The 22,261-nt window shown below is 44.5% G+C and overlaps 1 protein-coding gene across 5 annotated transcripts in view; it reads right to left on the bottom strand.

Moving 5' to 3' along the window:
- The window catches only part of LOC146854158 (aldo-keto reductase family 1 member C1-like), a 204,494-nt gene that overhangs the window by 145,056 nt on the left and 37,177 nt on the right, over positions 1–22,261 (bottom strand). For 2 of the 5 annotated variants that reach the window (XM_085651938.1, XM_085651936.1), the window contains exons 2-3: positions 19,855–20,092; positions 12,835–12,970 (exon numbers count right to left, since the gene is read on the bottom strand). In XM_085651938.1, the coding sequence (XP_085508064.1) occupies positions 12,835–12,921 (87 nt within the window). In that variant the 5' untranslated portion in view covers positions 12,922–12,970; positions 19,855–20,092. Of the gene's footprint in view, positions 1–12,834; positions 12,971–19,854; positions 20,093–20,346; positions 20,792–22,261 lie in introns of all 5 variants that reach the window. The other 3 variants (XM_085651935.1, XM_085651937.1, XM_085651934.1) reach the window with 3 other exon arrangements.

Consider the following 22,261-nt stretch of genomic DNA (forward strand, 5'->3'; position numbering starts at 1 on the left):
TCTTTTTTTTTCAAAAAGAACAGAAAGGAGAAGATTGAATTACTTGTTTAACCTGATGAAGGTGGTCAGATTGATTTGATACACTGAAACACATCGACACTGGAATTTCTAATAAATTTGTCAAAGATAGTAAATATACAAAGACAGAAAATGACCCCCTCTGTGGTGTGCTGTCTATTATCTCAAATTAACAACTAAATGACAAATTTAAGTGTCTTATTACATTCCTTTCCAGGGGGTTGTTGGGATTGTTACAATTTGTAAAAGTGTAATATATTATGTTTTTAAGGTATATTTAATGTATTTTTTAACTTTCTTAATTGTATGTTTTTATAAAATTATTGTGGGATTTTTATTAAATACTTTTATAAGTGCCTTGGCATCCTGAGTTGGTGTGTTACCTTGATGAGTTGTTGGTGACTGTATACGACTGGTGCGGATATCTGTTTATGTATGTATGCTTAGAAGTATCTCAAAAGGGAGAATTGATTTTTGACTTTTGAGCCTGTTGGTTCTCTGTCCCTTTTGAGTATTGGCGCACCTCTCCTTGTTTGTCAAGGCCAATATACTTAAAACATATGGCAGGAGACAGAACCCAATAAAACAAGATGCGAAAAAACAGGTCAGGGAGACCTTAGATAAACTTGAGTACCAGGGTGTAATAGAAACTTGCACCTCCTCAATGAATAATCCTTTGTTTCCTGTAATAAAACCCGATAATTCATATTGTCTAGTTTTAGACTAAACAGACATCTGAACACATGCACTAAAACATTTGTAGTACAAAATGCACACAGTGCCGAATTAATGAATACCATTGTGCGGAAAAAATACAAAACAACGCTAGATATCTCAAATTGATTTTTCTGCCAAAATCAAACGCCTGAGAGCAGGTATTTGACAGCATTCTCAGCGTCAATTTTGTCGACTACCCCAAGTGTATAAGAATAGCCCTGGGTCGTTTTCCGCTAGGGTAACCGAGCTACTTTAGAATTTGGATGACGAGGCATTGTCCTATGTAGATGATATTTATCTGATGGATGATGATTTAAACGATCACTTGACCAGGGTGAGCAACATAATTTTGGGGGTCGCCTCTGAGGGCTACAAATTAAACTTTCAAAAACAGCCCACCTCAATGTCCTATTTTTAGAATATGAGCTATCAAGTGCAGGAAAAAGCCATCCAGCCATACAATCCATATTGGGATTTTTTAATTTTGGCAGAACATACATTTTGAATTACGCAGAAAAAGTTAAACCTTTCTACGACTTAATCAGACCTGATTTTTCAGTTAGGCATTGGACACAGGAACAAACAGATATCCTTCATTCCCTACAAGCTGACATAATAGCTTCAAAACACTTGCAGACACTCATAAATGTCCGCAACTTGGTGATCCATGTTATAGCGGGTCAGGGTCAATCTAGGTACACTTACCTAACCTTCAATGAAGGAGAAACGGTACCCATATCATAAAAAACACACTTGTACACAAACGGAGAAATGCATTTTGCGTCTACAGAAAAAATACTGACAGCAGTACAGACCTCTGTAGTAAGAGAAAGAGCACTGGCTCAGGGGACACGAATAATTGTCATAACTCTATTAACCTTAGAGGCTGCTACAAAGCGTTCCAAATACTAAAGACTTACATACAAGATGGATACAATGGGCTAATTCTCTCACTGCAACGGATGTAGAATACCGATATACCCTAGTTTAAAAACACACACATTCCTGTAATATGAACAAGAATATCCTCTCCCAAATGAAATAATGCCTCTAGATCAGTATGAATACATTATTTACACTGAAAGATCTACTCAGCCGGCAATAGGAAGTAAACTGGTAGCACAATTAAGCATAAAATTCTATGGGAACAGGTAGCTGAGTTGAAAAACGAACTACTAAGAGCTCACATGATACACACGCTGAGTCATCAATGTGAGGGCATTCACGTTGAAGGGAATTCATTGGCTGAGGAAACTGCGAAGGGGGCAGTACGAACTGCTGCCGTAGCTGCAATCACTCGTTCAAACACGAGAATAGATGGACAGATAATGTCATTGCTACACGCAAAAATAGCCCAGCCTTACCTAAAAGCTTTCCACTAAAATACTCCTACAAGTTAGATGCTAATAACATTCTGCATACTTAAATTCCAGGAGTGGGGGACAGAGTAATACCATACATGGATCGCAGATTAGGTTTAATTCTAGCTGCACATGAGGGTCTAGGTTCTGCACACGCAGAGATTACCGCAACGGTTTCTTTAATTGAAACAACGCTATTGGTGGCCTGGGTTAAATAAACAGACAAGAAATGTTGTCCTAAATTGCGACATCTGCCAGCAGATGAAGGGTTCCACCGTAGCACATCCAGCTAAGACACCATTACTAATTTCAGACAGACCACTCACATGTGTCTATTTGGACCACTGCGGCCTCTTACACACAGATGGGGCTTACAAGTATATCTCGTGGCAGTGAATTCATGCTCTAGATTTCTATGGGTATGGCCTCAGCACTTGGCTGGCGCGAGAGCTGTTATAAAGGATTTGCGAGGCTTTACAGGGACATACCCAGTTGGCACATTACACTCTGACCATGGCCCCGCATTTAGCTCTATGGCTTACAAGGAAGCTATGGAAGGTTTGGGTGTAGCGTTGGGGTACTCCTCTCTGTACCATCCTAAGGGAAATTCGGTTGTGGATAGGAAGAACCGGGACTTAAAGCAATCTTTAACAGCAAGAGTATTAGGTTCGGGTGGTAGTTGGGTCATTCACTTATATGGGGTCCAACAAGCCCTTAATAGCATGCAAAGAAGTTCTCTATGGTGTGTCACTACTTAATATGTCCTATTTGGGACGAGAATGTGGGTACCTGATCTTGATTGTGAAAGCACTGTGGCGGATGAAAAACCCTTTGAAATCAATAAACGTTTGGCTGTTTTACAGGATCTGATTGAATCCCGAGCACTACTAAGTAACGTGCAAGTAAAACGCACCGCCACTGGGGAAGTCAAATCAGTCACTGCAAGACCTGTCTCGATCCCAAACGTCGGGGATCTTGTCAGAGAAAAGATCGAAGACAAAAAAGAATTTGGGCCATCATACAGAAAGCCTGTACCTCTCCTGGCTGTCAAAGGAACAAGAACAGTACTTCTTCCGTTTCTCAAAAAGGAAAAGAGATTAGTCTCCATTGATCTGGTCATAACCACACTATGTGGCCAATACTGAATAGTAGGCCTCGAGGCTCCTGGGTACCATCTCCTCTCGTACCATACAGGAAGTACAGACAGAAAGACTCAGAACATTTGAAGAGTCACCAATACCAAGTAAATAAATTTACAACAAAGAAATGGAACTCGTTCCTCTTGAAACAGAACTTCATACTACAAATGAAAGACAAATATCAATTCGGCCTAACACCGATGTCTACATCAATATGCTTCAACAAGAGACAGTTCAACAAAACCTGCTGAGTTACCAAAAGATAGATCGAACTGCATCTGGCTACTTCATTGATTTTGATACCTTCTCTCTTGATCCCAGTGAATCTGAGACAACGCCAGCTCCAGTTTTCCATAAGCAACAAATTTCTGAATTCTACACTTTTCTGAAAAAGACTTACTTAGTATCACTATGGCTCCAACTCTGGATCATAACTGGACTATTGTTCTTTCTGTTCTGGATTGGCCTAGTGACTGTTTTTTGCTTACTCATGAATGGAAAATATTTGCCAGAATGCTCTTCAGTATCAAATGTGAACTTGGTCCTGAAACCTCATACATCATCTCTTTGTGAACAAAGAGACTTGTTTTCTGTGAACATTACAGCATTCCAGATGGTATGTTGTGACAAGGTTGATTTTGATGTATTCGGCCCTACTAAACTTTTGAAAATTCCAGATTTATTTAAAATTTCTCTAAATGATATTATTACCTCCAGTGCATTTTCTGATGTTTGGGATTTAGAAACTGTAAACAATATGTTGTCTGATTTGGAACAATCAGCTGCATTTTCAAACAATGAAATGTTAGATGAGACATCTGACTTTGATAGCATGTACTGTTACCAACATTATGGTCATCACTTCTTACACAAATCCAGTATCCAAAGAAATGTTTTTACATACCACCAATGGGAACATTGTCCAACACCACCAAAAGTTGGTTCAAAAACATTTGCACAGAAGTTTTCCTATTTTTCAGGGTTTAACACTTCAGACCCGACCTCATATTAGTATAAGGTTGCACCTACACCTGCACGGAAAAATATGTTGACTAACACCAAACAGATTTATTCTGCACCCTTTATTGCCCAACTGTCTGACCAGGGTTTCGACTTATGGAAGGACACAATAGACATTAATTCAGTCTGGGGTTCTAAGGACTGGCAGGTAAAAGGAACAGAAGCACTATTTCGCATTTGCCTCATCCCAAGGCAGATCATCTTTTTGAATGACACAGTGCAACAGACTTCCTGTCTTGGTCTAGCCGAGAACAAGGATTTTAACACACTTCGGATTCCCCCACCTTCACACACCAATTTTACATGAAGTGGAGGGGATACATTAGATGACATCATTCAGTACAATACTTTAGACCCCAATTGGAAGGGATAGTTAGTTTCGACCACAGATACAAATAGATGGCAATCAAGGTGCAACCGAAGGGTTCAGTATCCATAGGCCGGACCAACGCTATATACAAAGAGAACATGGGATAGTGACATCCTGCAGTGTTTGGAAGTTATGCCTCGATTGGCTAAAAACCTCTGCACTGTCCCAGGTGAAACAGCACTTATCCTTACTCTCAGATGAGGTGGATCTAAGGGATTTTTTATTAGGTTCCCGAAAGCAACGTCAGAAATGTTTCTATTACACTGTCTGTTAGACCTGTGGGTCTCTAGTTGGCTGAGGCAGGTACCTTAGGCCAAATAGGGACCCTTGCTTCTAAGTCATGGAAAGGAACGACACCTTCTCAGATAGCCCCTGCTCACCCCCTTGGTAGCTTGGCACAAGCAGCCAGGCTTATCTCCAAGGCAAATGTGTAATTATTTGCTACCACGCTCTCAGTAACCCAATAAAAAAACCACAATTATACTCCACACGAGTTTCATATATGTTTATATAAAAAGATATACGATGAGACCACACGATCAAAATCCAACATATGCGTGTTTGTAATATTTCACCTGGCCGGTTATTAGGCCAGCCAGCCCTTGTAGGTTCTTGCAGTATTAATGAGGAATTCTCGATGATCCAATGCAATCCTAATGCAATGCTATGCAGTTCGTAATGCAAGAATCAGGCACTTCGTAATGTAAAAATAATGCAGTTTGTTATGCAACAATCAGGCAGTTTGTAATGCCAAAACAATGTAATTCGTAATGCAATGATCAGGCAGTTTGTTATGCAAAAATAATGCAATGCGTAATGCAACAATCAGGCAGTTCGTAATGCAATGCGTAATGGAATGAGTAATGCAACAATCAGGCAGTTCGAAATGCAAAAATAATGCAATGCGTAATGCAATAATCAGGCAATTTGTAATGCCAAAATAATGTACTCCGGCACCGATTGCGGTGCTCTGCGCGGTCTCTATGCCACTCTTACTGACTCGCGGTCAGCTACTGCCAAAATATGCCCCCAACATGGTTTAGGATGGAAAACAAATTGTAGCTCCACACTTCGGCCCCGGTACTGCCATTCCTCGGCAAGTACGGGCCGCAATACGGACTTTAGCGGAGGCTCGCGCTGCATGTTGGGGAAAGGCCAAGATTGTTTCTCTCTGAGCCCGCACCCCGCAAAATCCAACATATGCGTGTTTGTAATATTTCACCTGGCCGGTCATTGGCCAGCCAGCCCTTGTAGGTTCTTGCAGTATTAATGAGGAATTCTCGATGATCCAATGCAATCCTAATGCAATGCTATGCAGTTCGTAATGCAAGAATCAGGCACTTCGTAATGTAAAAATAATGCAGTTTGTTATGCAACAATCAGGCAGTTTGTAATGCCAAGACAATGCAATTCGTAATGCAATGATCAGGCAGTTTGTTATGCAAAAATAATGCAATGCGTAATGCAACAATCAGGCAGTTCGTAATGCAATGCGTAATGCAATGAGTAATGCAACAATCAGGCAGTTCGAAATGCAAAAATAATGCAATGCGTAATGCAATAATCAGGCAGTTTGTAATGCCAAAATAATGTACTCCGGCACCGATTGCGGTGCTCTGTGCGGTCTCTATGCCACTCTTACTGACTCGCGGTCAGCTACTGCCAAAATATGCCCCCAACATGGTTTAGGATGGAAAACAAATTGTAGCTCCACACTTCGGCCCCGGTACTGCCATTCCTCGGCAAGTACGGGCCGCAATACGGACTTTAGCGGAGGCTCGCGCTGCATGTTGGGGAAAGGCCATGATTGTTTCTCTCGGAGCCCGTATCCCGCCCCAGGCACAACACACGCAAGCTCGCTGAGCGTTACCTGGGGGGTACGATCTCACTCTCCTCTCCTCTTTCTCGCGGCTTGGGCCTCCGATACGACTTCGTTGATCTTGGGCAGGGGAGCACGGGCCCCCCCCCGACGGGTATGGTTCAAGGTCCCTCCTTGGCAAAGGCAGGCTCGGGCCGGTGGCACAGCTCCTCTGGGTTTGCCGCTCCGGGCCGATGGCAATGACGAAGGTCTCAGGCTGCAACAGGGTACATGCACACTGCGTCGCTGAGACTCACTTGAGCTTCGGGTATACACGATCACAGCAAAATCCTCACGAAGGTCTCAGGCTGCACAAAGCACGCGCACACAGCTTCGCTAAGACTCACTTGGGCTCTAGGTGCCCACGATCACAGGACAATCCTCACAAGGGTCTCAGGCTGCACAAAGCACACGCACACAGTGTCGCTGAGACTCACTTGGACTCCGGGTACACACGATAACAAGACAATCCTCACGAAGGTCTCAGGCTGCACAAAGCACCTGCACACAGCGTCGCTGAGACTCACTTGGACTCCGGGTGCACACGATCACAGGACAATCCTCACGAAGGTCTCAGGCTGCACAAAGCACACGCTCAAAGCGTCGCTGAGACTCACTTGGACTACGGGAGCACACGATCACAGGGCAGTTCTTATGAAGGTCTCAGGCTGCAAAAAGCGTTGCTGAGACTCTCCTGGAAACTTTTATGTTCCAGAGTTTCCACAACAGGCAGCCAGCTCTCCTCGGGCCCTTGGGGACAAATTACTTCAGGACACAGCACACAGCAAAGTCCCTTAGCATTTCCTTGGTTAAATCAGCAAACTGCAGGCTAGCCCCAGAACACACAGCAAGGGTCAGTCCTTTCCTTCAGTCTTTTCAGCTGTTTCTTACTTGGCAGAGGTTCCACTTGACCACAAAGTAGTTTCAATCTTTTTCAGTCTTGAACAATCCAACGTTCAGGGGTTTCAGCTCTCATAGTTATACCCCTAAATGTCATTGAAGTCTTTGTGTTCAGGGGGGCACTGACCCCTGTCCAAACCAGTTCTGCCAGTGACACCTTCTTCCTTTGATAGTGGGGGTCTGTATCCTCAATCACTCAGCAGGAGATAGAGCCATAGTTTTATGGCGGCAACTCATGCCTCTTCACCTCCAGGGGCTACCACTCCCCCGTACAGTCCAGATGCACCTCCTCCCCTGGGTCAAGGCATTACCCAGATCCTATCAATCCAGACAGTCAATCCACAGCCAGGCAGAGACACACAGAATTGTTAGAACACAAAAGCCCAGCCACGTCTAAAAGTGGGGTTTCTAAACACACAATGCAAAAACGACCTTCACAAAAAGATGTGTTATTAAATTGTGAGTTCAGGTACGCTAAACTTCACCTCTCCATTTTAAGCCTATGGGAAGATAGGCTGGAAACATATTACACAGCCTCCCATATTCTGTCTTATGGGCAAGATGGCCTTTCAACAGTGAAAAACGAAATGGAGAGTATTTCACTGTCAGGACATGGTACACACCTCAGTATATGTCCTACCTTTCACATACACTGCACCATACCCAGGGGGTACCGTGGGCCTACCATAGGGGTGTCTGATGTGCATAAAAAGGGAAGGTCTTCCTGGCAAGTGGGTGCACTTGTCAGGACAACAAGGCAGTTTAACAAACTGCGTGCAGGCACTGCAGTGCCAGTCCTGAGTTCCCTCTTTAAGGCTACTGGTGTGGGTCTCACAATTAGTGCTGCAGGCCCACTAGTAGCATTTGTGTTACCAGCCCTGGCACACATAGTGCACTTTACTAGGGAAACAAATATACCAATTATGGACAACCAATTGCCATAACACTTTATACAGGGAGCACTTGCACTTTGACACTGATCAGCAGTTGCAAAGTGCCCAAAGCATCTAAGCCAGTAAAACGAAATCCATCACAGCATCAAAAATAGAGGAGGTAGAGGCAAAAAGTCAGGGGTAATCACGCCAAGAAATGCCAGGTCTAACACTGTTTTGATGAAATATGGAAAGTCTCTCAACAAGAAGCTGCAGAGAGACTTTGTGAAATAGATAGAATTAACCTAGAAAAGGCGTTAGCTGTAGTTGACAATGGTATTACTACATTAACATCCAGGATTTATTCACTGGGCAACATTGTATCTTCTGCTATTGATATAATAGAACAGAACTTGTCCATACTACAGCATGGTCAATCTCAACTACGTTCTATTAAGTTATTAAGCTGGAATCTGCAATCATAGCACGCTGGTTATGTGCCTTGGCGATTTGTCAACAGTACGTCCCTATTTTCTGCATACAATCTAACTTAACAGCAGATAACAATAGCACAAAGGGGAGCAAAATATACAATGCTGCGTATTGAAAAACTCAACAAGTTACCTTTTACTGTGGTAGAAGCACCGTCCACAGAATGGTTAATCCATGGCCATATAATATTACCGGTCAAAACTTTCCAGTTTCAGTATTGGCTAGAACAACAACAGGCAGGCAGATATGAAGCGATGGGTGGGGATTTGATCAAGGAATCTTGGGAATTGCCATACAGATTTTGATGCGGGTATGGGGATATAGAAGTGGTTCTTAGTGATACTAACGGCGAAAGCGCTTTAAGTGGATCTCTCATATGCCAGGATATCATGCTTCAAGGGGCCTGTAACAGTTCTGTTGCTAACTTATCCGGTCACTTAAAAGGGTCCCCAGTTACCGTGATTAATCCGGTGTTCAAGTTGCTTTCAAATGGGAGTTACCTGATGCTGAATGATCAAGGCTGTTGTGGGATGCTCCCGGGCATCGCATATCTTGTTACTGTAAGCTCCAGGGTTACTTGCTGTATGCAAGTATTGTTTCAACCGACACACACAATCAGTGAGGCGCTGTTATGGCGTTTGTTGAATGTTTCATTTATACACTTTGATGCTCTGAGTAGACTGAAAGACATTCTTTTAAAGAAAACCGTGCCCTCAACCTCCGCCCGAGAGACTTATGATCTTCAGGTCGCAAGGTCCTCGGCTGAGATACTGGCACTCGTACTAACAAACTGCCCTTTCCATTTCAAAGAAATGGTACAATGTATCTTTAACATTTCTGATACGACGGGTATAGCACACCTATTTAAGACCATAGGTTCTGGACTGTTAAGCACCTTTCAGACAATCTTCTGAGTTATTTGCAACTTCATACACTCCGTATTCGGAAGCATTTTTGGAGGGCTTCCGCTGATCCTGTTCCTAATAACAGGAATCCTGATTGTCATTTTTCTGCTACGCAATGGATGTCCCAGTCACCAAGGAGATGGAAAAAACGCTCTTGGAGTGCCAACACCATGATCGCATGGTACTCCATCTGGGCACACCTCGCCTTCGGGAACTAAGCAAGTCTTGGTTCCTATCATTTCGACCAGTCTGGATTGACTGTTTTCTGCCTATCCTCCGCTGCCTTTTCTGCAGACAAGAATGCGTGTTGGATCTCTGTCTACCACTTCCATCAGCTGTGCCACCGGATGTGGATGCTTTACCGGACCCGTTAAAGGCCCAAGTATTGCAGTGTCCTCAGCGTATTACAATGGTGATGTCGGCCATTGTTAGGACCACCACAGGTGCTTTAGCTCCTGTTGGAACGGAGAACGGCTCCTCTACAGGCACACCAGTCATGGAGACTAAACAGGATTCACCAGAATCGGCTGAGGGCACTGCAGAAGATCATCTGTGCTCGATTGACCTGATCTGTGGGGTGTTGCAGGGATCGTCATCTGCGTTGGCAAGCAACAGTGATGTTGCGTCTCCCAGCCAGGACACATATACATTTGGCTCATCATGTGCTGGGACAAATTTGGCCTTTTTCAAAACAAACTAAATTTGAATCTTAAACAAAAGATTTTTTTAAGTACTGCATGGCTTTCAGGCATTCATAGTTGTTCGAACCATATATACGAACATATTTTAAGAGACTTCTTTAAGAGACTTCTACAGCTTATACTAGAAATTTTAAGCACATTTTTCCTGCATTTTTTCTTTCTAGATTCTCTGCGTATTTTAGAAGTAATGTAGTATTTTTTATATAGGTCATCCAGTCGGATAAGGAGTGGGTGTTATGTTTCATACAGGTGCCCGATATAGGCTCAGGTAGCAACCAGACCTTTCACCTACATTTCCCCTGATATTACACTGCATAACAGATTTTAGTACTGGCCTTTTACCTAGTTACGGTAATGCCTAAATGACTTGGGGTTTTCTCTGAAAACTAGCCTCATTCATTATGCATGAGGATTCTTGGATTCACAGCAGGACACAGCAGGACACCAACTCCTGCATATTAACTATGTACTCTCTTGCTGAGGTAATCAGAGTAGAAAAGGACTTCCATTCCGACACACTGATGTGAGACGCTGAGGTTTCTGCATGCAGACACTCCAGCTCGCAATGGTCTGACATCCCTTGCGGGGTGTACATCTCGAGACCAAGACGGGGTCCCAGAGTCTCTCACTTCAGGTAATGGCGTTGACTTTATCGTAGAGGGATTCTTGGCTTTTACACCCACATACATGCTAGGTACACTTAGGTACATCTAGTTAGGTTTGCATCGTAGGAGTACACATTTATTACTGTCATGTATTTTATATACTTGCCTGTATTCATTATTTTAGCATGATGGTAGAAATCTACCATCCTTTTACTCTGCTAGTGCTTCTAATCATATATAGCTGTGTCTATCTGATAGTTTTTCAGCACACCTATTTTACACTAGAATGACGTGGGTTCAATAAATGCTTATTGAGAAACGTCCCCATCGTTCGTGCTGTTTCCACAATCCTGAGGTATCAGGGTTGTCATGTTTGATAGTTGCCAAGAAATATTCTCTCCTTGGTAAGAGGGGTTTCTAGTGGCACTGTGAGCTAGCTGGTATACAGGCTAACATACCCGGTAGGGGTGTCTAGAATCAGTTCGGACACCAGTCCTACAGCGTATGTGGTCTAAATGCGCAGATCCTATATGGGTTCATAGGAACTACACGACAAGATCCTGTTGTCAACATTGTAGGAATTAGTAACTTCCAGAAGTAGTCCCCCCGGCCCCCACCGACCACGCACGCAACCTGGGAGCCATCCTCGACTCGAAACTCTCCATGACCAAACAAGTCAACGCAGTTTCCTCCACCTGTTTCAACACCCTCCGCATGCTCCGCAAGATCTACAGATGGATTCCTACCAACACGAGGAAAACAGTCACCCAGGTCCTAGTCAGCAACAGACTCGACTACGGAAACACCCTCTACGCCGGAGCCCCGTCCAAGATCATCAGCAGACTACAGAGAATCCAGAATGCCTCTGCACGCCTTATCCTCGACGTCCCGCGCCTTGACCACATCACCCCCCACCTGAGGAACCTGCACTGGCTCCCCATCGACAAAAGAATCTCCTTCAAACTCCTGGTCCACGCACACAAAACACTCCACAAAACCGGCACTGCCTATGTCAACAGTCGACTCTCCTTCTATGTACCCAACAGGAACCTCCGCTCCGCAGACCACGCCCTGGCCACGGTCCCACGCATCCAGAGAACCACTTCCGGAGGCAGGTCCTTCTCCCATCGCGCCGCCACCTGCGACAAACCGAAGACCTGCTGTCTTTCAGGAGACAACTCAAGACCTGGCTCTTCGACCAGTAACAGCACCTCCCTCCCCTCCCCTCATCCAGCGCCTTGAAACCCTACCGGGTATGTAGTGCGCTTTACAAATTATGTGATTGATTGATTGAATGAAGTCCTTTAATGATAAAAGTGAGGTAAGTGGCCCCATGCCCAATCACCATCTCTGCCTCAATTCAGGAAGGACCTAAGACCTGGCTCTTTGACTGAACAGCAGCCCTGCCCCCCCCACCCTCCTATCGCAGCGCCTTGAGACCCATACGGGTGAGTAGTCGCGCTCTATAGAATCCTGATTGATTGAATGCCATCTGTGACACCTTCAACCAGTCCTGGTCTTTTAGCCAACAGCATTTGTATGATGGTGTTTTTGAGCCCCAGCGTAGGATCTCATGGGAGAGATTACAAGTTCTAGTATCCAAGTTTCTGCTGACTAAAGCATCAGGATTGGCTTTAAGTGTCACAGGTGATATGGGCCATTTGGTAACTATTGTTTTTTCCCCAAAATCATCACATGTTTCCTGGGAGTCATGACACACAGATTGATTAAACGCCTGTCTGCACTCTGTATTCAACTGTATCTCCTTTACATTGTATTACTGCTCACAATAGAGATTCAGACTGATATTTTAAATGAAACATCTGGAGAACTGCCCTATAGGACAAATGTACGAGAAGGAAAGAAGAGGACTTGCCTCTTCCGGGGCATAGGTGCCGAAGCCCAACACCGGTATCCGCTGTCCGTCATTCATTGTAATGAAGGAATCTTTGTTGAGCTCCATGGTCTTTCCAGCAGGCTTCTTGAAGATAGAAATGGAAGCAGTGGCAATGCTAGATAAATAAACATTGACACAGGAAGGATTGGTAATATGCATATTTTACTTAAATACAAATAAAGGCAAGCATGCACAAACTATACTGTCTGTTTAGTAAAAAGGTAGCTAATCTACTACCCATATATTTGCTAACTGCAAACTCACAGTGAATCTTCTTTTTAAAAGGACTTTATTTTTAAGCGCAGAAGTATTTCGTTTAAAGGAATGGGTTGTATCAAAAAATGTTTCCTTCATTTACACACAGACATGGTGGTCTCTTGACCCTTGCAGGCCCCCATTCCTGTGATTGTGTCCATTCAGCATTGAGTCACAGTTTGTGCCCATCCTCATGAATATTATTGAGGCAGGTAGTATGATGACCTACTCTGATTCGAAAATTTAAGAAACTGACCTACCATCCATAAACATTTTTCACTGGTTGCAACAATACTGGTAGCAATTTGTAGCCCGTTTTTATGACCAGTGTAATGGTACATCTGGCTGTATGTGTTTCAATAATACAGTGTACTTTAAAAGCAAACCGTATAAACATTTCTTCTTGCCTCAAGCAAAGCACTTGATGTACTCCTCAATGTACAGAATCCTACCTTTCAAAGGAATACATTAATCTAGACACTTTCAATTACACAACATAAACTTAGGTGGGTAGCTTTTATATTTGAAAGGTAACACACTGATATTGTGAATGACATACAGAACCAAAGGCTCAAGACACATTGAAGACAGTGTGACATGCGAGTAGTTTTTCATCAAGATTGGTGATCATGCTTTGCTTTATGTCCACAGGAGAACATGTGAACAGAATAGTGGCACTAAATTATATAGATTTACACAAATCCAACCACCAAACTTTAAATGATATGGTACTTGAGAGACAAACTGCATGTAATACTTAAAGCAGTACTGCTCACACACTACAAAATACAGTTCACAAACCTATGGTCAGAGCCCTTTGCCTCCATCTCCCCTATCTTTTCTTTGTGGAGATGCATCTCAAAGAGACAGAGCTCTCCGCACACACATAGGTATGCAGTTTTGAAATAAATGTGAGAGGGATTGGGAGAGTGGTGGAAAAATGGGGAATAAGTAACTCTAAATGGAAGGAGGTTAGAAAAAATTAAGGACTGATTTAATTTTTAGGAGGGGCATACTGATAAACATGCCCACAAAACAGTAAGACTTTCCCATAGGGAGCTCTCTGCCACAGTTGCATAGATCTCCACCAGCGAGTGCGAAATTAATACCATTACAATCATAAATTCTGTTGTAGGCGATTCCACCCCATAATTTGAAAGTGTGAAGGTGTAAATCTCTACTCAGAAATGTGGAATATACCAAGGTGTAGCAGTAAATATACACATGAGTAAATATACATTTAATTGTGAATGAGGTCCTTTGTGTTCAAAGTGCCATTTTTAATGGATAAATCAGATGTACTGACTTGTTAAAAGTACTAAAGGTCAGAAGAAAGCGAGACGTGTGACTATCACAGTTCTAAAAGTATGGCAGGTTTAGTAAAGCAAATGGTTGGAGCTAAGCCTATATTGAACTCATATGCAAGTTGTTGTAATATGGCCCTTTGCAAATAATACACAAGAACTAGCACTGTCAGTTGTGTTGGTTTTACTATTTCAAAACGATGATCACAAGTCCACGCACACACACACAAAATCTTTCACCACTGCTTTGTGTTATATCTCTACTGTACATGCATCCCCTACGTAGAGAACAGATATCAGCATGGGCATCAGCAATAGTTGTGTTTTTTGCTTACATCGAACAGGCACCATGCAGGAAACAGAAATGGAAGCACAGACCAAGTACCAACAGGACCATCAGAAGTGCAAGCTACCCACAAAGAGAACAGGTATAGCTGTGTCTGCAGAGCATTGGGCATCCCTTCCCTTCAGGGCAGGGGGAGAATCACTGCGCAAATAGTATCCTAATATGTAGGGTAGGTCTGAGGTGGTGGGGTTGGAAGAACAGGAAAGAAATCCTTTCAGGTCTGTTCCGAAGCCATTGAAGGCTTTTGTATGCCTTTAAAAAATCACACGTTTTTGAAGTTTAAATTTAATTAACTAGAGGGCACCTGATATTTCCTCTGGAATCAGGATATAGGTATCAGCAATCTACATTATTTTATCACTGGGAAGTGGAACTAAGAAAAACCTTAGTGCTCAAGCCTGGACTTGTGGCACCGAGTGTGGAACCACTCTGCTTGTAAGATCGTTGTGGCATACTGCTGAAGTTGCCTCTCCTTGGTTATGATACACCTTGAACTTAAGCTTCTACTCATTCTGGGTTGAACTTGGGGATGTTTATGTGAGTGAATTAGGGGTAATTGAATTGCCCTCTACTTTGCTTATGTGACTGCCCATGATCCTTCAGACTCCATCGTCAGACTAGATGAACAACAAAAAACAGTGGTAGGGACAAATTGCGCAGGGAAGTGAAAGTGTAAGAGCAATTATCAATATTAAACCATTTGCTGCAAGGTTGACAATACGACGACCACTGTACGTCGTAATAGATGAACAAAGGTCCACCTCATACAGGAACAAAAAGTTGAAAGCCGAGCAAAATGGTTCAGAAGTAGAGCACGAATCAATATCCAAATTTGAATTCAATAAAGTAGTCCTCTTTTAATACAAGCTGTCCATATCTTGTCTTTATTCCAAAGTATAATCTTCACTGTATGCCATCAGGCCAAGCCAACACGTGTTTCGTCCTGACAATTATGGGTCATGGACTTCATCAGGGCATAAACATCAAATCTTAAAAGCACAAAGATGCATGTCTAAGGACACTTGGGCGCAATATCTGTAATCCTAAAATAATGGTATACTGTCGTTCCAAACGGTCCAATATGGGGAAAATCTCAATTAGTCTCTATCGAGTAGTCAGGTTAAAGTATTAACCATGCTTCCTGCTGACGAAGGGAACGGGTCCTCAATCAAGACCTCGCATGATAGCGTTAGCGTCCATCGTCAGACTATTCATGTGCAATAATAGCTTCTGGATATACTGCTATGTCTAACTTTGATAGCTAACCTATGGGACCTGTGCTTTATAATCTGTTAGATACTTATCTGAAAATTACTTGGAATATAGGTCACGTAAAATAGCTGTCATCCTCAGGATGCCTTGACTGATTTGCTTGCCCATTGACTGATATGCCAATGCAGCATTGACTAGTCTCTGTATAAAGCTGTGCATATCATTTTTAAGTTAATGTTTATCATGCTGTGTTCAAATAACATAGCAGTACAAAAGGGGGTGGTGATGGACGGAGCATCAGAACCAATCAAACACTCACACCCAGTCAACAGATCTGGGTTTGATCCATCACCATTCTTTAGCCCACTCTGCCACCCCAGTTCAGACATGGCCATATGCAAATCAGTCTGACCCTGTGCCTCATGGGAACAGTCCAGCCCGAACTGCCAAGCCATGCCTTCCCTGGAGCAGAAACAAGCTTCCTAGGTCCGGTTTCTGGCATTTCAGCCGTCTTCAGCCAGGCTTGCTTGAATCCAGTGGCAAAGTGAGCAAGGGACTCACGTCTGAGCATACCCTGCCAACTTATGGCGAACAAAGCAGTACAAAAGGGGGTGGTAATGGACGGAGCATCAGAACCAATCAAACACTCACACCCAGTCAACAGATCTGGGTTTGATCCATCACCATTCATTAGCCCACTCTGCCACCCCAGTTCAGACATGGCCATATGCAAATCAGTCTGACCCTGTGCCTCATGGGAACAGTTCAGCCCGAACTGCCAAGCCATGCCTTCCCTGGACCGGAAACAAGCTTCCTAGGACCGGTTTCTGGCATTTCAGCCGTCTTCAGCCAGGCTTGCTTGAATCCAGTGGCAAAGTGAGCAAGGGACTCACGTCTGAGCATACCCTGCCAACTTATGGCGAACGAAGCGGTACAAAAGGGGGTGGTGATGGACGGAGCATCAGAACCAATCAAACACTCACACCCAGTCAACAGATCTGGGTTTGATCCATCACCGTTCTTTAGCCCACTCTGCCACCCCAGTTCAGACATGGCCATATGCAAATCAGTCTGACCCTGTGCCTCATGGGAACTGTCCAGCCCGAACTGCCAAGCCATGCCTTCCCTGGAGCAGAAACAAGCTTCCTAGGACCGGTTTCTGACATTTCAGCCGTCTTCAGCCAGGCTTGCTTGAATCCAGTGGCAAAGTGAGCAAGGGACTCACGTCTGAGCATACCCTGCCAACTTATGGCGAACAAAGCAGTACAAAAGGGGGTGGTGATGGACGGAGCATCAGAACCAATCAAACACTCACACCCAGTCAACAGATCTGGGTTTGATCCATCACCATTCTTTTGCATATGGCCATGTCTGAACTGGGGTGGCAGAGTGGGCTAAAGAACGGTGATGGATCAAACCCAGATCTGTTGACTGGGTGTGAGTGTTTGATTGGTTCTGATACTCCGTCCATCACCACCCCCTTTTGTACCGCTTTGTTCGCCATAAGTTGGCAGGGTATGCTCAGACGTGAGTCCCTTGCTCACTTTGGCACTGGATTCAAGCAAGCCTGGCTGAAGACGGCTGAAATGCCAGAAACCGGTCCTAGGAAGCTTGTTTGCGGTCCAGGGAAGGCATGGCTTGGCAGTTCGGGCTGGACTGTTCCCATGATGCACAGGGTCAGACTGATTTGCATATGGCCATGTCTGAACTGGGGTGGCAGAGTGGGCTAAAGAACGGTGATGGATCAAACCCAGATCTGTTGACTGGGTGTGAGTGTTTGATTGGTTCTGATGCTCCGTCCATCACCACCCCCTTTTGTACCGCTTTGTTCGCCATAAGTTGGCAGGGTATGCTCAGACGTGAGTCCCTTGCTCACTTTGCCACTGGATTCAAGCAAGCCTGGCTGAACACGGCTGAAATGCCAGAAACCGGTCCTAGGAAGCTTGTTTCTGGTCCAGGGAAGGCATGGCTTGGCAGTTCGGGCTGGACTGTTCCCATGATGCACAGGGTCAGACTGATTTGCATATGGCCATGTCTGAACTGGGGTGGCAGAGTGGGCTAAAGAACGGTGATGGATCAAACCCAGATCTGTTGACTGGGTGTGAGTGTTTGATTGGTTCTGATGCTCCGTCCATCACCACTCACTTTTCTACCGCTTTGTTCGCCATAAGTTGGCAGGGTATGCTCAGACGTGAGTCCCTTGCTCACTTTGCCACTGGATTCAAGCAAGCCTGGCTGAAGACGGCTGAAATGCCAGAAACCGGTCCTAGGAACTTGTTTCCGGTCCAGGGAAGGACTGGCTTGGCAGTTCGGGCTGGACTGTTCCCATGATGCACAGGGTCAGACTGATTTGCATATGGCCATGTCTGAACTGGGGTGGCAGAGTGGGCTAAAGAACGGTGATGGATCAAACCCAGATCTGTTGACTGGGTGTGAGTGTTTGATTGGTTCTGATGCTCCGTCCATCACCACCCCCTTTTGTACCGCTTTGTTCGCCATAAGTTGGCAGGGTATGCTCAGACGTGAGTCCCTTGCTCACTTTGCCACTGGATTCAAGCAAGCCTGGCTGAAGACGGCTGAAATGCCAGAAACCGGTCCTAGGAAGCTTGTTTCCGGTCCAGGGAAGGCATGGCTTGGCAGTTCGGGCTGGACTGTTCCCATGATGCACAGGGTCAGACTGATTTGCATATGGCCATGTCTGAACTGGGGTGGCAGAGTGGGCTAAAGAACGGTGATGGATCAAACCCAGATCTGTTGACTGGGTGTGAGTGTTTGATTGGTTCTGATGCTCCGTCCATCACCACCCCCTTTTGTACCGCTTTGTTCGCCATAAGTTGGCAGGGTATGCTCAGATGTGAGTCCCTTGCTCACTTTGCCAATGGATTCAAGCAAGCCTGGCTGAAGACGGCTGAAATGCCAGAAACCGGTCCTAGGAAGCTTGTTTCCGGTCCAGGGAAGGCATGGCTTGGCAGTTCGGGCTGGACTGTTCCCATGATGCACAGGGTCAGACTGATTTGCATATGGCCATGTCTGAACTGGGGTGGCAGAGTGGGCTAAAGAACGGTGATGGATCAAACCCAGATCTGTTGACTGGGTGTGAGTGTTTGATTGGTTCTGATGCTCCGTCCATCACCACCCCCTTTTGTACCGCTGTGTACAAATAACATAACAGGTTTGAAGTATTGTCTAGCCACACCTCAACATCAGGAAGAGAAAGTAGAAGTGCTTTAAGAACCATGTTTACTTACAGCCTTCCTTCCACTTTATCTCGCCTTTCAGCAGTAAATAGGAGGCTTCTAATGAACTATGTTTGGGCGAAGGGGTCAGACCTGAGATGTCATCTGTGGTCAAAGAGGATATGATCTCACCTCTGCTACCTCTGGCATTTTGATGATTAAATATCGATCTCTGCAGCAGGTACAGTGATTTATCAAGCTATCTCACCAGAATTGTAGCATGGGTTTAATAGTAACCTCTGAAGCAGATGTGATCATCCACCAAGTTACATTCCCCAACATACCAAATTATTTAGCAATTACTCTAGAACATTGTCTGAGAAATCACGTAAGGTATACCTGGCTTAATGCTGATTCTGCTGCCCCAGAACTACCAGATGCTGAAGGTACTCTCTTGCGTACATTGTGCCTTGGCAGTTTCATGCTCATTTAGTAGGAATAGAAGGCGTTATTAACAGTGCCTAGTAGAGAACAATGTGACCTGAAGGTACAGTAGAAGTACAGTGCCTGAAGGAAATGAAACAAGGTTCAGACCAGGCTTGTCAGATGTTTTTACGAGGCCAGGAGCCTAAATGTAATGCTGGCCCCCTGGATGCCTCATCTGTTTTGTCAGGTGCCATTAGCTCCTGTGTCATAAACCACCTACCTGGATCCCTGATGATTTCAATGGGGCGGTGATGCTAGTTCCTGAATCCTCCCGAGACTTGCCCTTGGTTTACAGGCGGAGACACTGCTCTGGTGGCAAAACAAAAGTGAAAGGGGGTAGGAATGGAGAGAGCGTGTAGAGTTAAAGATGCTGTGGCTCATCTACTCAACAGCAACAGTGCAGAAGGTATTCACACCAGTCTGATGAATGGTACCGGCAGATATGGCACCTATGGCACCTATAAACAAACAAATAATAAGGGTTTAGTCTAGAATTAACTCTATCTCTTAAGGTATCACCTCACGAAAGCTTTGCAAGTCTCAACCAACCTTTAGTTTTGTTTCCATTTAGATTGTCCGTAGTGGCTCCTTTATCAACATTTGTTAAACAGTAGTGAGTATGATTTTAGCATTAAACCCACAACTTCACCCATGTCCTCTCTGGCAGAGCCCTGCCAACAGTAAGTATAAGTTGAACAAAAACACTGGTTACCTTTGTTTGCAGCACAACGTTGTGACTGAGCCCAGAGTGTAGGAAAATCAAGTCTGTTAATGCACCTCTCCTTTTCTTCTTGGTCTTTTTTCCATCCAGGTGCAAGACTAGTGTGAGACGTTCTTTGCGGTGAAGTCGAAGCGGGAGGATCAAGGGATCTGGCAAGACAGAGTCCTGGAAGCCAGGAAACAGGTAAGTGGCAGGCGAAGAGGCTAAGTGAAGGGGAGGAGTGTGAACGGTCTTTGAATAAGACTGCTTTAGAAAGTCATAAAGATCACATTCTAGTTGTTTGTCAAGTCAAGTCAGAGAATCTTATAGAGCGCACATATCACCAGGTAGGTCTCAGGGCGCTTGCAGAGACTCCAGAGACTGATAATCATATCCGAATTGCGTTATTTCTGGTCAAACAGGCACGTTTTCAGTTCTTTGCTAAAGCGCTGGTTGTCTGCAATAGAGAGAAGATGAGATGGCAGCTTGTTCCAGAGATAGGGGGCGAGAAAAGAAAAAGATTGTTTCGTACAGTGCAGACTAGCAGTGGGGTAAGAAGAGATTTTGAACTGGACCTTAACATTCTTTCTGGCTGGTATCTTTTAAGCTTTTTCGCTAAATAACCGGGCCTAGTACCATAGATACTTTTATGGGTAAGGCACAGGATTTTGAAGTGGCCTCTTTTTCTTACTGGAAGCCTGTGGAGGGACCTCAGACTTGGGACTGAGGGGGATCTCGGTGGTAAATTTAGGATAAGTCTGGCCGCAGTATTCTGTAGAATTTGTAATTTAGAAAAGAGGTCTTCATTTAGGGAAGCTAATAAGGCGTTCCCATAATCCATGCGGCTTACGATTAAGCCCTGAACCAGAGGCTTCCTGGCTCCGATAGGTAGCCATTTAAAGATTTTGCGTAGCTTCCGCAAGATCCCGTAACAAGAGCCCAACACAAGATTGACATGATTTTTCAAAGATAGCTTGTTGTCAATCGTTATTCCAAGATTACAGACTGCTCGTTTTGGGTATGGCCACGGGCCCAATGCCTGAGGCCACCAGCTGTTAGACCAATACTCTTCGGCCCTGAGGAACAGAATGATCTCTGTCTTACTACCGTTGAGCTGTAGTTTGTTGTTGCCCATCCAGTTGTTAATATGGGTCATACAGTTTTTAAACCGGATCATTGTGTCTGTAGGGTCAGGACCAAACTTGATTAGCAGCTGGGTGTCATCAGCATATGACATGACCTCAAACCCATGGGACCTGATTATCCTGGCCAAAGGTGTTACATAGAGATTAAAGAGCATAGGGCTCAGGATTGACCCCTGGGGAACTCCTATGCTGACTGGTCTGCTGCGTGAGGCCAGGGTATCTATGTGTACAGTAGTGGAGCGATCCTTTAGGTAGTGTTTAAACCAGTCCAGGGCTTTCCCTCGGACTCCCACTTCCCAGAGCCGATGTTCTAAAATGTCATGGGAGATGGGGTCGAAGGCGGCTGACAGATCCAAAAGAACCAGCATAGCTCATTCTTTTTTATCCAGAGCCAGCCTGATGTTATCGACCATCTCTACTACTGCCATTTTGGTACTATGCGCCGACCGAAATCCTGATTGCGATGAATCAAGCAGTCCATGACTTTCCAAATCAACAGTAATTTGTTTATTTACCAAGGATTCGAGCGCCTTCCCGAAATAGGGCAGTAGCGAGATGGGACGGTAGTTGCCTGGTTCTCTGGGATCTAAGGTTGGCTTTTTCACAATGGGTCTAACTTGAGCTGTTTTCCATCTTGTCGGCATCATTGCTTGGTCTAATGACATATTAAAAATCTCTGTTACATTTGTTATTAACAGGGGTGCTAATTGCATGAAGAAGCGGAGTGGAAGAGGATATGCTGGTGAGCCTGATTTAATCTTAGCTATGGCTTCTGATACTTG

Source organism: Triturus cristatus, chromosome 4_1, assembly GCF_964204655.1.
Source record: "Triturus cristatus chromosome 4_1, aTriCri1.1, whole genome shotgun sequence".
Classification (NCBI taxonomy): Eukaryota; Metazoa; Chordata; class Amphibia; order Caudata; family Salamandridae; genus Triturus; species Triturus cristatus.